At 40.6% G+C, this 16,776-nt stretch overlaps 1 protein-coding gene across 1 annotated transcript in view; it reads left to right on the top strand.

The window, feature by feature from the left end:
- The window catches only part of DNAJC3 (DnaJ heat shock protein family (Hsp40) member C3), a 37,669-nt gene extending 23,648 nt beyond the window's left edge, over window positions 1-14,021 (top strand). The window contains exons 8-12 of the mRNA XM_049815745.1: window positions 1,465-1,570; window positions 1,678-1,798; window positions 6,879-7,011; window positions 7,743-7,891; window positions 10,155-14,021. Of these exons, the coding sequence (XP_049671702.1) occupies window positions 1,465-1,570; window positions 1,678-1,798; window positions 6,879-7,011; window positions 7,743-7,891; window positions 10,155-10,312 (667 nt within the window). The 3' untranslated portion in view covers window positions 10,313-14,021. The remainder of the gene's footprint in view (window positions 1-1,464; window positions 1,571-1,677; window positions 1,799-6,878; window positions 7,012-7,742; window positions 7,892-10,154) is intronic.
- Window positions 14,022-16,776: the final 2,755 nt, after the last annotated feature.

Below are 16,776 nucleotides of genomic sequence, written 5' to 3'. Positions count from 1 at the left end.
CTTTGTGGAGATGAAGCTGCTGAGACAAAGTCCAATGAAGTGCCGCTAAGATGATGGAGGGACTGGAGCGTGTCTCTCCTGTGAGGAAAGGCTGAGATAGCTGTGACTGTTTCCCCTGGGCCTTCTCTGCTACAGAGTGATCTCATGGATGTATATAAATACCTGAAGGGAGGGTGCGAAGAAGGTGGAGCCAGGCACCTTTCAGCGGTGCCCAGTGACAGGATCGGGGCGATGGGTGCAAACCAAAACAGGAAATTCCATTTGAACACAAGGAAATGCTTCCCACCACCCCCTCATTTCCACTGGTGCAGTTTGTCTACAGAGGTTGTGGAGTCTCCCCATTTTGGAGATACTCAAAATCCATCTGGACATGGTCCTGGGCAACCCATTCTAGGTGGCCCTGCTTGAGCAGGGGGGATGGACCAGATGACTTCCAAAAGTCCCTTCCAACTTCAACTATGCTGTGATTAAAGGACCACATCTTTAGACTGAAACCACTTAGTAACTCTGCGGTGCCTTGACAGCAAAAGTGGATCTGACTGATGGGCTTCTTTTATGCACCCTCTTAAATGATAGACAGTGCCTCTGTATTCTTCTACTTGTTGCTTTATTTCAGTTTTACATGTTCCCAAGCACATGACATCCAACTGTAAGGACCCCTAACAAGTGATTAAACATTGTCAAGGTGGCTTTTTAAAATGAAGTATATCAGGAATGTGAATCAGCACAACTGAGGACAGTTTTATTAAGTCAGCAGTGCACTTGGACTCTTTTCACTTTAGTCTTCTATTTAATCCAGTATCAGCACATTTTCAGGGAGGCTTCTGAGAGCCTGAATTTCTCCTAGCTTGTAGCAACCTATGGGTTCAATGGTTCATTTGCATTTTTAGGTGAATGTTCTAATCTGTTTCTTACTCAAACTGTGGAACTTCAGCATCTTTGAAATGTTCACAGCAAAAATACATTTTACGATGTGGCTTGCAGAGAAGGAAGGGAGAAACCAACTGCCTGATTCAAGCTGGCATAAAGAACTTTTTTCTTTTTCGCACCAAGAAATACAAATAGTACAGTGCTTACAGCAAGACTCCAGACTTAGTCTATCTCGGGTATCAGAGAGGGAGATGCTTTTTTCCAAGTGCAGAGTGGTGTGTTGAACAGGAGGCAAATCTAGAGACTGTTGTCTGTGCACGGTGAGGGATGGTAGTGGTCTTCTGCAAAAGCCTGCCATGCATAGTGCCTGCTCTTCTGTCTCATAGCACAGAAAAGGGAATGGGCATGTAATTCTTGAAGTGGCTGCAAGTTTTCTTCATACTGTGTCATAGCACACCTTTAAGACTACTGAAGTTCAGGTACATTGCTAGAAGGATGTGAAACTCTGAATTTTAAAATTTGTAAATAAATCCCAACACCCTGAAATAGTTATTACATTTCATGATATTATGCTAATCTTTATGATTTAAACAGGTATGAAGATGCTATCAATAAATATGATTCTGTAATGAAAACTGAGCCAGAAGTCCCAATTTATGCTACTCGTGCCAAAGAAAGGATCTGCCACTGTTTATCAAAGGTAATTCTGCTTATGTCTCTCTGTAAAGCTCTTTTAAAACAAATACCACACCACCCCCTCCCAAACCCCACATCTACATGAATACTGTTTTATTTTCTCCCCTCTAGAATCAGCAGGCTACAGAAGCCATAAAAGTTTGTACAGAAGTTCTGCAGCTGGAACCAACCAATGTGAATGCCCTGAAAGACAGAGCAGAAGCTTATCTGCTGGAAGACCTATATGAAGAAGGTACACTTGTATGCTGTTCACACATACTTTGTGGGCATTTAAAATGCAGTCAGTGTTTCAAAAATTTTTTAACATGCACTTTGATTCTACACTATGTTGTTTTTCCTAATCAATGCTGGTAGTTGCAGATTTACAAAAATATCTGCTGGTAATTTTGTCTTGATTAGTATAAGTGGAATGTACTTGTTTTATCTACAGCAGACTTGTCTTTACAACAGTAGGTATGTTCAGGATGTTTTATGAGACTACAGTTTACTCAACTTAAACACATTTTATTTAATTAGTAATGTCAGACAATTGCATTTAGAGATAGAAGGTAATTAGGGTGATGTAAATCCATTTTAGGAACTTCATTTTAATGTCTTTAGATGGCAGCATGAAACAATACTGTTCTATCCCCTAGCACAAGTTGAGGGCAGAGGAAGATAACAGCCATTGCTTCACCTCCATGTGTCTCTGTAGTGCTGCTAAGACCAGTAAACTGATTCAACTCCTGTGGCTGCACTTTTCCATACAGGGTTTCCATAAAATGCATACTGTTACATGGTCCCATCTACAGCCTTGGAAGGTAGGGACTGAGTAATGCGGGTGTCTGCGTACATGATTATGTTCTTACCTAGCTTCTTTAAGAGTACTAAGTGCTAATGTGCTATAAAAAAATCTTCAACATTTAATTTAGTGAATCTCATTTCCGCAAGAAACCAGGCTTAAGATGGAAATTTGGACAATCTGTTCTGCCACTGTGCTCAGTCATGCAGCAGTTTCTGAAACATTGGGCTATTTTAGTCAAATGTGGTGAGAGAAAGGACTTGTAGGTTTTAAATCTGCAGAAAACTAGTTCCATTAATTTCAGTACTCGGAACAATTTTCCTTTTCTTTATTGTGGTACTAGATCTTTCGATGTACAACTGAACAAAAGAAATCTTTTTGATTTAAACATTCATGAGGCAGCTGTTCTCATTAATAGTACACTTAGGGTTTTTTGTCTTTTTGAGAAATTAATCACTGAGATGATACTGCTCACCTCTTGAAGTTCACTTCAGAAATGAGATACTTCTTTTTCTCTCTTTTTTTTTTTTTTTTTTTTTTAATTTTTTAGGCCTCCTTGACTCAAATAAAAAGATGATATAAAGAGGACTGGTGTGGTTTCAGGCACTCCATCAGCCCTGTAGACCTTGTACTGCTGAAGTGACCTAGCCCTAGTCCCTCTGTGGAAAATGCTGTTGTCTTCCACCCTTAAAGGGTGGAAGACAACAGCATTTTAGAAAACTGATGATCTTTGTACAAAGCGATTGCTTGGAAAAAAAACCCAAAGTGTGAGGGAAAAATTACCTTTATGTTTTTCTTAGGGTAAGTTTTTCCATCTTTTCATTGTTTAGAACTGTAGTGTCAACCTAAAAGTAAGGTTCAGGAAGATTTCACAGTGATGAGGTCCCCTTTGGGCATTTCCCCATCTGTTTCTGTACTTCAGTACAGTGGAAGTAAGCTCAGTCAGTGTTGGGAAAAAGTAGATTTACAAATGAATTAAAAAAAAAAACCCAACTAACAACAAACCATTTCCCTAAAAATAGTTAAAGGTACAGAATACAAATCTACATAGCTTTATGGCTTGTACAAAGCTTTTTTATTTTAAGAGGAAGGTGTATCAGCAAAAGAACCCAAAGAAAACTTAAGATTATTTTTTCCCCTCAAGGTGTATAAATCTTCAGCTGAGAGGAGGGTACAGAGAGGGGCAGGCCAAACAGGCCCTGCTGTGAGTCCTCTTAGATGTACCTTCTGCTTTTTACTAGTGGACAGAATTGATCTATTTGTGTTCTTGAAATTCATGAATCTGTTTGGATCTTTCTAACATTATTTTCTATTAAATCCTCATCTATTTCTGGTTCTTCTAGGGTGAGAGAATCTGGCAAGTTTTGCAAATGAGAGGACAAAGTTTTGTAACGAGGTCCTGCGCAAATGCACAGAGCCAGCTTGGTCTTGTGCTGGAGCAAATACCTCCCTATTATGGGATATAAATAAGGAAACAGAGAGGACACACCTAGGATCTGGGAGAGCTTATTTCCTGGGCTGGAGCCTGCTGGGCTTGGCCTAGCCTGGTTCTGAGTGGACAACCATGCTAAAGTGGAACTGTGCTCCTCCAAATCCCTGGTGTTTAGCATATCCCCTGTCTTCCTCTTGCCCTTGACAGTAGTGAGATGGTTGTATTTACACTGCCTTCCAGCAGAGCCTCCATAAACAGTATTATAATAGTCCATTAATGTTAGTCTGCCTGAAGGTGTCTTCACTTATCCTTCAGTTTTAACAGCTATAAAATGATGGCTGATTTCTCTCTGCTGTAGAGAACAGAGCAATTAAAATTGTAATCTCATATTTAAAGGAGCAAACTGATTCTCATTCTTCCCTCTAGAAAATTTCAAGCTGGAGGCACCTATTTTCCTGTTCAAAGACAGGAAATTGCAAAGTACTTGTAATTCAGAACTTTGAAGGCGATTATTGTTAAATGTTCAAGATGCACTTCAGTATGTATAGCTGAGTTCTGATACCCATCAAATGGTTTTAATTACTTTATAATCACATGGGATCCAGGGCTTGTCTACAGAGACAGATGTGTAATGACTCCCTTTCTGGCTTACCTCGCAAGTACAGGAGTCTGTCTGTCTAAAGTATACAGCACAAGTTTTGTTGAAGAAGAAAAAAACACCTTGCTGTTTCAAAATTGGTCAGGACATCCATTTTCTTTTTTTTTTCTTTCTCTTTTCTCTCCTCCTCCCCGTCGTACTACTGTAGAGGAAACGGTCCCTATTTCAGTAAAAGCATAACTGGTTCAGTTATTCCAGCAGAGTTGGCATGGATGTAGGTTGTCTGCAATTACTCGTGTTTGGTAGGAAGTTAATTCTGCATACAGAATACTGGCCAATCTTGGTCACTCTGTTTTAAAGATGCAGGGAAGATAGGAAAGACAGCTAAGGTGTTTAGCAATACAATGTGGTTAGTATTTTAGAGATTGTGAAGACTCTTGTGTTGAAAGAAGGAGAGTTAGATTTGACTAAAGTTATTTAAATGGAAACTGATACCGTAAACTGGTTGTTCCTTTCATGTCATGGGACAGGATGAAAGGAAGAAAGGATGCTCTCTGAAATGGCAGGCCAGTAAGAAGCAGCAGTGATCCTTGTGATGGTTTGTGAGCTACTAGTGCTTTTAGAAATAGAGGCTGAGAAGAATTGGTTAAAGATCTCACTTGACGTACTGTGAATTAGTAATAAGTCTCCTGGTTTGATAACAAACTTCTTGTGGTCAGGAAGCTGTGATCCTGCTTCCGCCTGCTCCCAACTCTCACCCGTCAGGTGGGGAGAGCAATTAGCTCTCTGAAAGAAGAAAATTCCTGCACTGGAGAGTACCATCAAAATTGAAGTATCTTCCAACTGAGAGGAAGTGCAAAATATGCTTGCCGTCAGGTGTGCTGCGCACATTGCCTCTGTGCAGCACTAAAAAACATACCTTCCAATGTGATGTTTGCAGCCTTTAAATAAGGGAGTCAATTTAAAAAGAGAGAAATCTAGTACTGTCATTGTGAATAGTTGGCCCCTGAGCAGCTTGGTTTCCAGCAGTGCTGCATGCTGTAGATGATGTGGTGCTCAGTGAAGTTGAACCTGATCTCCATTTGGCAGGACATTGTGATGGGATCTCCCATTATTACATGAAGCAGATTAAGTATGCTGGTCCTTAAAAGTATTGGAGCAGTAACACAGTGTAATGGAATCCCTGCATTTTCATTATTTCTATCAGTTTCGACAATATATATTGCGCACACACATTGGTGTACACTCCTGTTCGTTGTTTGGGTTTTTTTAAATGACTGGACAAATTATTGAAAATATTATCAGAAGCCGAAATGCTTTGTTCAAGCAGCAAATGACAGTGTCTGCTGATGTGAAAATGAATAGAAATTTTGTTTTGTTTGTAATAGCATATGAAATTGTTGGGGCACTGGAAATACTTCTTGGAAACTTTTTTTCAATAACCAAAACAAGATTGCAGTGGTATCTGATGTCTGGGTAATACAAATTCATTAGCACTTCCTGCTGTCTTGCTCAGAAACAGTGAAAAACAAATGTAACACCTGCTGAGAAATAGCATCTGCTTGGAAATAATCTGATGCAAGTACTTTGTCTAACTTGAGAAACCTAGGAGACTTGGATCTGCAAATAAGACTTTGAGGATTATAACAGTGAAAGAAGAGCAGTCTCATTAAAGACTTCAACAGTTGCTTCCCCTGATAAATCTTGATATCAAAGAATATTTAAACTTGGTGTCTTAAGCTTTCAGTTACCACTTACAATAATAATATAGTTTACTTCTGCCCCCATCCAGAAAAAAGTGTAGACCTGGAACTTCTTAAAAATTCATGAGTACATTACAACATCTCTCTTGCTTTCATTCCTGAGAAGTGCAACTCTGAAATAAAAGTGAGAGCATGCCTTTGGAAAAAACCACCCTTAAAGTATAACTGTCTGCCTATTATGCAAAGGCATAAAAAGCAAATATTTGTGTCTTTCACTAACAGTATGAACTTAACTGGTAATCTGAAATACATCTTTATTGTCATTAAAGAGGAAGAGGCTTTCTATTGTCTTGATTGAGTGCAAGCTGTGGGAGAAGGAATGTTAATTTAAAGAGTCTGTATAGTGCATCCTTCAGTTGAACAGCAATGTGGGACTAATATTGTGCACTGGGCTCTTCAAATACTAGTTGCTGAAACTTGCTTCTTGACTTCTGTTTCGTCCCAGTCCTAGGTGCTCGTTTTGTTCATCCATGTGACTATAGTAACCTCCCTTGTCATTCCTTTCCAAAAAGTGTGATGACTCTAAAGAAAGAAACTTACCTAGTTTATATGTGAAAATTAATCTCCTTTACTCCAAGGTTTTATAATTTGGAAAAAAACCATGGCAAGTTGAAAGAAAAGTTTTGCTGTTTATATATGGTAATAGCAAAACTTTGGTTTTGGTGAGTGGTTGAGTTCTTTAAACTGAAGTTTGTAAAGAGTTGTGTAATCTTTTTTCATTCACTTTTTTTATAAAAGCTATTAAAGACTATGAGACTGCTCAAGCCAATAGTGAAAATGACCAGCAGATTCGGGAGGGGCTAGAACGTGCCCAGAGGATGCTGAAGCAATCACAGAAGAGGGATTACTATAAAATCTTAGGAGTAAAAAGGTGAGAGATTAATATCTGAGATGGTGATGTGAAAGCTGGTTATTAAACCATTACTTCTAGGGCTGATCACTTGAATTTGTTCTGTGAGTGTTAGTTTCCTTTAGAAGGAATGAAAAAACAACATTGGGAAGGAAGGAAAGAAATTCTTAGTATAGATGACCAAGAGTCAGTGAATGAATTGGGGAAGAAATGAAGACTGGAAAGAATTACTGACAGCAACAAAAAATAAAACTGTGGCAGATAGTGTGATAGATTGGAAGAGTTTGAAAGGACTAACTAAAATACTTCTGCCATTAACCTTGAGAAACTAACGACTTCTCTTTCTAATGAGGACCAATCAAATGTCCAATTCTGTACTAGTATTGGTCATCCTTCCAATTGTGAACTAATTTGATGTCTACTCTTTGTGCTTTTTGTTACTCTCCTGATTGTGTAAATTCTTCAGACTGGGAACTGTGTTCTGCATAGTAGCTGGCAGTAGCACCTTTCCAAGGAAAGTAAATGGGTGGTGAAGGAAAGAGTGAGTAATCTTTGTTTAAAGTTGCAACCTGCTTCCTCTGTTTTTTGTGTGGACAATCTTCACTGTCACCTGCAGAAGGTTAACTAGCCCCTCATAATTTTCCTGATGCCCTTAATTACTGTCTCAGTGTTTAAAATAAACCTGTAGATTCGCTAGTGTGGCATATGAACAATTAGAAAATTTTAAGTTACCTATGATTTTATCCATCCAGAAATGCTCGAAAGCAAGAAATCATAAAAGCTTACAGAAAGCTGGCATCCCAGTGGCACCCTGATAACTTCCAGAGTGAGGAAGAAAAGAAGAAAGCAGAGAAAAAATTCATTGATATAGCAGCTGCTAAAGAAGTCCTCACTGACCCAGGTAATGATTGTTCTTAGGCAGTGACTTCACTTTTTTAAATTACTTTTTTACAGTAATATAAAAATGCAGCAAGTGTAAGTCATAACAAGCATTACAACTTCCCTTTTTCCCTTTTTCCCCTTAGCTGTCTTGAGAAAGCAATGCACTGATACTCTCATCCAATCTGTTGCATGAAGTCAGGTGTAAACCTGGTATTATTTATTATGTTTAAAGTCTCTTTTCAGTATATCATCTTGCAGAGATTTCCAGCATTGATTAACTTTGGAGATGCTCACTTTAAGGATGTGGGTGTCTCCTTCTGCCTAAAGTTCCATTGCAAACTACATTTAGATTATAACAGCACTTAAAGCACTCCAGAGAAGCCCTCAAAATTGGCCCTTGGTGTGTGTATCAAAGCCCAGATACACTGTGCAAACAAATGCTTTGCAGACAGAGCATTTCCTCCAGGGCAGGGGACTGGGTTCTTGGCTCCTGTGGCCTGAGGGAGAGGATGCCCTCACTGCTGCTCTGTGGCCAGGCTCTTGGGGCCAGCCCAGTCCCAAGGAGCCCTGTCAAGTCTAACTGTCTGCTGGTCAGCTCTGGAGGAGGCGGGGAAAAGTGAAGAATGTCCTGGGAGACCCTGTGGTGTGGCAACTAGGAGATCTGATGTCTGTCTTGCCAAGAGATAAACAAAAGATTTAGTCTCAAGAATGTAATAAAAAATGGTGTGGTTATCTCGCCTCCTTTAAAAAAAACCCAAGCAAACAAAAAAAACCCAACAAACAAAAAAAAGCCCAACCAAACAAAAAGAACCCAAAAACCTCAACCAGAGCCATCTGTTAAGTTCTTGTCTTTAAACTGTTCCTGTATGGTCACTGGAAAGAGAGAAGCATGTAAAAGATGTAGATATTGGAGGGTCCCATTTTTATCTTTAACCACTCAGGATCATTGAGGTGATTAGGCAGATGGGCTCAGACTTTCTTGGAGGAAGGAGGGATCTGAGTGATGAACTGCATTACAAACACTTCTGGTCAGAAAACCTTTTGTTCTGTGTTAACGTGATTTTTGTTCATAATTATGAACTCGAAGTAGGAGATTGATATACTGGAAGTGTTTGAGATGCTGTTTGACCTGTCAGCATCTCTAGGACATATTCATCTGCTTTCTTCTTGACACTGTTTCTTGTGTCATATTTACCGTTCCTGTCAAACCAACTGGGCAAGAAAAGTAACACTGGTCGTATTTGGCTTTTGTAATGCCATCTGTATTGCTTTCCATCTCTTCTTACTGCAATGACATTCTCTCCTTCCATCCAGATACTTTTTCCCAGGTAATTTTTTGGTTCTAGTGACCATGTCGGTTATGTAAAGAAAAACTATAAAGCCTGTGGATGTCTGAATCTCTGAGCTTTGATTTGCAAGCTTATTATCATAGAGGCCATGTTCTACATTTCTCCCCTTAGCCAGTCTCATGATTTCCCCCTCACTCACTCCCTTGCTTCCTTTCTCTGTCTTGGTAAAATGTGTGTCCTGAAAAAGTGCTGGCTGATCAAAAACCTTGTGGTGCTTGCAGGCAGCTTGAAAGTTATATGGGGGTATAAATAACAGAGTAGTGGTGTAGCCTTTGACTTCTCTGTGGGTCTTGGGGAAGGCTTTCAACTTTGTCCCCGCTTGACAAAACTACTTAAAGAACATGCTTTCTGCCTCCAAACTGTGGTCCCCTAGACAGCACTCTGCCTGAATGGTATGTGAAGAAGAATGAAAAAGTCTGGGGCTCTGCATGCTGACTTCGTGCTGTTGCTGAACGATCAATATTGGAATTTATTGGTTGTGAAGAATTGGCAGGATACAGCACGGTCTGTCCTCCGACCATCCTGAATGAATGCAGCTATGAGAGAATAGGTCCAATAAACTCATCAAGGACAAAATGTCTCAATTACTTGTGGGATGCATTTGGTCAAAGTGCAACTGTCCTGTCCCTGTTGAAATACATGCGTGTCCTGTTGGACAGGCAGGTGCTGTCTTGCCTTGTTTTAAACTAAATGACTTGTTTGAAGTTTTTCGTATAGTGTTTCCATGGAGGTAATCTCTTCTCCTGTGCCAGTCTCCTGGACAGCTTTGAAAAACTCAAAAGTAATTAGGTTCTACAGATGCTGCCAATACAAGTGATAATTGCATCTCACTGGCCTGGGGGGGTTCTGAATTGGTTCTTGGTCATCAAAGGTGCTTGGTGTTACTGCCCTAATTACAGTGCCATGATTACACTTTGGTTTTGTTTCCTTCAGAAATGAGGCGGAAGTTTGATGCGGGAGAGGACCCACTGGATGCGGAGAGTCAGCAGGGTGGGGGCAACCCCTTCCACAGGAACTGGAACACGTGGCAAGGATTCAACCCCTTTGGTTCTGGAGGAGGACCATTTACATTCAAATTTCACTTCAGTTAGAGCCAAGACTGTTTCTGGTGGCTGCTGCTGTTTTTTACTTAATTGGTTGAAAAATAAAAAATCTCTCCGTTCAAAACCCAAAATCTTAATTTCTAATGCTGTCCTTAACCCAGAGTCTTGCTGCACTAGAAGAAAGCTCCTTCTCTTAGTATTCAGAGGGTTTGCTTTGTGGTGAACTTGACAAGCTCTACTGGTTTGGGGCCGGGGGGGTGGGGGTTCTTGTTGCCTATGTATTTGTTGTGGATATGCAGGACATGTTTATTCCTATGGATGGAAAAAGCAGTAAGAGGCTACTTAGGACAACACTTAAACATAAATTTAGGACTTAAGTATATTCTTAAAGGTAAAAATGCATGTAAATATTTTTCTGAATCGGGGCCTAATAAACACAGAAGGGGTAGTTAAAATAGTCTCTACGTTAACAAATTGTTAGTTGTCGTGCTCAGCAGAATGATCCATCTCTCAGTATTCTTAAAAGGAAACCCTAGTGACCACCTGCGTGCGGTATTTCTGTCAGCAGTGCCATAGGTAGGGTGAAATGGCTGTGTACTGAATGAGTCTGAACAATTGCTCTGAAAGAACATTGCTTGTAAGTAATTGTATTTGAAAATGTCTGCTCAATTTATTCATGAACCTGAAATGAATTGGGATGATTTCCTTGGCGATAATTGTCAAATATGAAAGTAAAAAAATACACTTGATGTTTTCTGGGAGACTTTTTCTGAATGTGATTTGGGATGTTTAGGTATCTTCGAATAGTTTGCACTTTAACAAAATATCTGCTTGAGATTTGAGCAAAAAACTTGATGTGACATTTCCCTGACTATGCAGCAATTTCTCACTTCTTTGTACGTCAAACTCAGAACTGATACAGGTTGTGAGGTGAGTGTGCTGCGGCCTGTAGGAATACGATATTAACGCTAGCCTTACCCTGTACGTAATAAGACCTTGTCACTTCTTGCTGGGTGATGGAACAGTGAGTTAATACTGTGTGAAACTGAAGTCATTTTATGTTTTGCGTAACAGCCACAGTACTGCAAAAACAACTGCTGGTGTGCAAAAAAGAGGGACTTAACTTTCCATTAGCCAAAAGTCTGGTTTATTTTTACTATACATGTGTAGCTAAAATTGGTTTAGTGTAATTGATTGAACTGTGTGAATGCGATGTGAGGTATTACCAGGACTGTAGTTGCTATGAGTGAATAGTCGTCTTATTTGGTAACTGAATATATGGAAATTACTGATGAGTTTCATCAGCAGCCGTTTTCTTAGAATGGAAGAATTACAGTTCATCAATGTTTTCTTAATTGGAGTTTAACTGGAAAACAACAATCATCTGATAGGAATCTTCTCTCACTTTAACTCATGGCATTTGAAAGCATAAGCAGCCTCAGTAAAACAAACAAAATTAGCAAATAAGGCCTTCAGTCTGAAAGTGGGAGTTTTATTACTGTAGGCAGAATCGTTGTTGAAGCATAACCCTTATCTCCTGCCTCAAGTACTTTACAAACATAATTGTGAGGCTGTGTGGCTTCATAAAATGTTTTTCAACAGCAATTTAAAGGTCAGTGTTTGTTCAGCAGAAATTTATCTTCGAGCTGAAGAGTGTATGTAGTGATTCCCAACAGCTTATGGTACAGAAACACCCTAGCAGCCTATTAAACTCCAGCATCAGGTATTTTCCACGTTGACTGACTTTTTCTAGAAGTTTGACTTCTGCTTTTGACCTGTCCGAAAGCTTTTTGTTTAAACTCTGTGGAGGATGCTCAGGACGCTGTTCACACCGTTCTAGGCCAGCGTGGTTCTCGCAGGACCTCTAGGGCTCAGACGTAGGAACTTGCTGCCCAATAAATAACCTGTTACCCCGTGGCATCAGCCGATGCAGGCAGCTCTCTGCGCATGTGCTTTTCGCTCACAGTAAGTAAAAGACCGGTAGGTAGCTTTCACGTACGATGGCCTCTCTTGGCTGTCGTCAGCCCTCTGTCCCTGCGGGGCGAGCTCGACCCAGCCGCACTCGCTGCGGGCTGGGTGGCTGCTGCTCTGTGGATTGCCGGCTGTACGTGTTTGTGTGCGAGCCGTTGCTCTGTATAAACACTTTTATATTGCCTTGTTCACTACAGAAGGGGCTGTTTTTAAATTACTAGTGAATGACCAGTGCAAGCAATAGGTCCTATTTTGTACATACGGGAGTGTTGTTCGGTTTCAGGAAGTCAATAAACACCACAGACAGCTCTGTTGGTGTGCTAGGGGAGTGCTAGAAATGATACATCTTCTTTTAAAGAACTGCCTTTGTTCAGCTTTTTTTTTCTCATCCCTTCTCCCTTCTCTTTTAAAAGCTATAGCTGAGAAAATTGTTCCCTGGTTTTTAGTTTTTTTCTTTTAGGGAAGGAATAAGATGGTCCCTCATAAGTAAATTATTCATACAAGGTACCGATGTTAGAGCAGTGCAGATTTGTTTCTCAAAGTCAGTGGACAGTTCTGCTGTACGCTGGAAGCAGTCAGGAACAGAAAGGATTAGGTTTATTTTGAGAATTAATGGGAAAGGGAAAATGACATTTTAAGGAAAAAAAAAAAAAGGCTTGAATGTAGTCAGCAGCAGGAGGAAGATTTAATGTGTGAATGCTGTTCATAGATTCCTTCTGTGGAAGACTGTCTTGAAAACAACAACAAGTGACAATGGAGAACAAGGCTTTCTGATATTAAGCAGCTGCTGATTACCAGTAGTGTTACCACTCCAGTGCTGGTTTTAAGGGAGCAGATGCTGGCTTATAGCTCTGAGGTACTTCCAAAAATACGGAAAGTTGCGTTAAAAAGAAAGCATTTACGTTCTGATGATCTCCAGGTATGGTGATGCGTTTCCTGATGTGACTTCAGAAAATGAAGTGCTGGTAACACACTGAGCATTAGTGGTGCAAGCGATGTACATCGAAGCTGAATTCGCCTTTTTATTTATTAGCGGGTGTCTGTAGTGCAATAATGTTCACTAACTGAACACTGAAATAAATGTCTTGGTAGTTTGTAAACCCTGAATATGCATGAAGCATCTTTACAATAATTGGCCTATATGTAGATGCAAACTTTCTCTGTTGAACTCTAGTTTTAATAACCTAGTTTCCAACTTGTTTTAAAATGACGGTAGGGGGAGCGTATTTTACCTTGATACATGCTTAATACTGATGTATTAATAAATCAGTATTAAAACAGATTCAGAGTGAGTTATAAACTCAAGAGCTCAAACTTGTGACATATGCAGAAAATGTGTCAGCTTAAACTTTTTTTTTTTTTAAATAAAGCTTGTTATTGTCATTGGTTTTCAGACCAGTGTTTGGAATAAGAATTATTCTTCTGTTTAGGGCTGTGATTTGTAGGAGCTTCGCTGGAAACTAGCCAGTATAGCATAGCAGGTTAGTTGTATTTAAAAGTGCCTTATTGTAAGGTATTGTTTGCTCTGTAATACACTCTTTTATCCATTAAAAAAAAAATAGAAAAAATAAACGGGAGAATAATTTTTTTTTGCCCTCAGCAAATCTCAAATTAGCAGTTCTATGTTTTAAGAAGGATAGGTAAAGCTAGCCAGAGATTTATCAAATGTTTCAGATTATAAAATGTCTTTATATAAAATCATAAATCTAAAAAGCAAGAACTGTTTTTTCTAGAACTGTGGGAATTATTTTATGGTATTTTTCACAATAAAGATATTTATGATGACAAGAAAGCACTGCAGTGTATTTGTCTGCCCTTCTTTCCTCACTGTGCTCTCCCAGTTTGAAGCTAGAGCTGTGCAGAAATGCAGTATAGAGGGCGGCCAAGGCACTGGCGTGGGGTCTAAATTAAAATTTCTGAAGTAGCTAATGCTGCAAATGTTGTCGGGCTGTAACATGTACAGTACTGAGTGAGGCAGCATTTGGATACTGGGTTTCAAAACTTAATTTTCTTCCTGTTCCTTCCTAGCTCCTGCTGGTGGGTGCAGCCCCCTCTCCCTGTAGCCACGCAGGTAGCAGGAGCGCAGTGACGTGGTGTATTGAAGGTAGCGGACAGTTTGACAAACTGTTCCAGCTGGTACCCAGCTCTCTTCTGGGGGGCAGAATCAAATCGCAGCCAGTTGTTCTGGATAGCAGCCTGTCCTGGGAAAGCCTCTGGCCCCTCAGTTGCTGGTGACAGGAGGGGAGAGGAGGAATCCTCTCTGCCTGCTCTCCTGAGGCTGGAACTCGCAGTCAGCCGGCAGCTCTGGGGGGAGAAGGTGGGTGGCTGTGGGCGTGTGGAACGAGCGCGTACCCTAAGTGTGATTTCTAGGCAATGATGAAAACTAAAGACAGTGAACTGATATTTTTTTGTTTATTTTTAATCCAGTAAGTGTTCCAATGGGGCTGACAAAAGCATCAGAACTTGGAAGGCAGGTGAGAAACTGTTGAGCCTGCAGGAGTGAGTTATGCAGCAGCTTGGTTCAAGGCCAGCCAAAGAGAACAAGAGGCAGCGCTGCTCTGCAAAGGCAGAGTCTGTAGGAGGCTGGAGCAGAAACGGCATGGTGGGCCTCTGAGCAGTCAGTGCCCTCGAAGTACTCCCATAGAGCTTGAACTCCATCGGTGACTTCACCGAAGAAAGCATCGATTCATACACGATGCCATAAAGTGCCACCGAGGGCTCAATCACCAATATAACCCCTGTGCAGCAACGTGAGAAATGAAGCGGAGTTGTATCTGTGGCGTCTGTAAAGATGAGAGTCCTACCTGAACGCAGCCAGAGCGTGTATACACACATGAATAGCAGTGTGACCAAGTAAGCGAGCTTCTTAGCAGTCATCAAAACCTGCTTGTTACTTTTTTAACCTCGTCCTTAGAAACTGTTAATTTTTAGGAGTTCCTGGTTGGAAGCCGTTTATTGTATACATCAGCTTGTGTGTGTGTATAGTGGTGAAGAGCATGGGTGCACACAGCTGCTGAGAGCAAAGGTGTCTGAGTTTAAAATTACATGGCTTGCAGCTGCCAAATGTGTGAAGGTGAACAGAGGACAGAAGGTGAGATGAGATTTTTGGGAGGTGGTTGGAAGCAAGGGCTTCTTTTTAAGAGGCCAGGTTTTATGTGAGATTCCCTAGTGTGGTCTGTCTTTGGAAACCCGTGGCCTACCTGGCAGATCTGAGCACTTCAGGCTTTCTTGACCTCAAAAAAGCACAACAGTAAGAGGTGCAGTTATAGTTTAGGAGAGATTCTTGAAATCTGAATTCTGTGAGGATTGGGGAAGGAGTTGCAGCAGAGGTGTAGGGCTGGTTTTGGGGCAGTTGTGTGGCTGGTGGTGATTTTTTTTCTTCAGGCTCATTGCTCTTAAGCAGAGTGTCCACCTAACTGAGGAGAGGAGGGACACACACTGTCCAGAGACAGGAAAAGCTACTGGTAGGGTCATAGCTGAGCAGCTGTTTGTCAGGGCCTATAATGTTGCCAAGTTCTGTCAGTTTTCAGAACACTAGAGTGGTGTATTTCTTGCATCATCTTCCTAAATGTGAAGAATTTCTCTACAGGCAAAATGTGTTTCCCTACTGTTGTAACTGCCAGAGAATGCCATATGCTTGCTATAGGATGGCTCGTGTTAAGGGTGGTAAAGAATTGAAAATGTGGTGTTACTACACAGCATGTCCATGTGAGAGGTAAATCATAGTGGAATGACAGTGTGCCTCATGCATTTGAATGAGTAGCTAAAACTACAGGCCCTGACAAACACCACTGCTGAAAGGTGTTACGTGCATCCACACGGCCAAAGAGAACATTTACATTGCAGAGGCGATGACACATTATGCTGAAGGAGGAGTGAGTCAGCTTGACTGTGTGTCATCAGTCTGTTAAATACCTCTAAGTTAAAAACAGTCAATATGACAAGTCAACTGAAAGGAACCGTGTTCGAAAGCTGGCTTCTCAGAACTAAACCTGTGGGAGAAAATGACCCTGCTGAAAGTGCCTTTGCTCCTTAGGTCTGTAAGAGAGATGTTTTGGTTGCTTCTCTTTCACCTCCACCATTCTGTGCCGAAAGGAAGGGATCTGCAAGCAAAGACGGTCTCTTTTCAAAAAGTCCAACATCAGCTCAGGATGCAGTTTGTACTATCGGAGCATCTACCACAACCCTTTCACAAGGTGCAAATCTGGCTGCTCACTGGGCTAGGCAACATCTACACACTGCTACATCGTACTGTGTTGTGCTGGGAAACTCTGACCTTATGGTACTGTATCCTTGGAGATAAAACACCTCAAAGGTGTGGAGAGACCAAGCACTTTCTGGCCTGCAATTTTATATATATTCATTTGTGCAGAACCATTATCCCTTGCAAAGAAAGAAAATAATTATCTGATAATAAAAGGTTAGCAACCATGTAACTAATTACACAATTTTATTAATGTGTTTTTCATGCATGTCTTTAGGTTAAAAAAAAAGTGAGTGCAGCATTGATTCTGTTTTTAAGCCATGAATATAAATAATTT

The sequence above is a fragment of the Accipiter gentilis genome, chromosome 13 (genome assembly GCF_929443795.1).
Source record: "Accipiter gentilis chromosome 13, bAccGen1.1, whole genome shotgun sequence".
Lineage (NCBI taxonomy): Eukaryota > Metazoa > Chordata > Aves > Accipitriformes > Accipitridae > Astur > Astur gentilis.
This window is presented reverse-complemented; position numbering and strand designations above follow the sequence as displayed.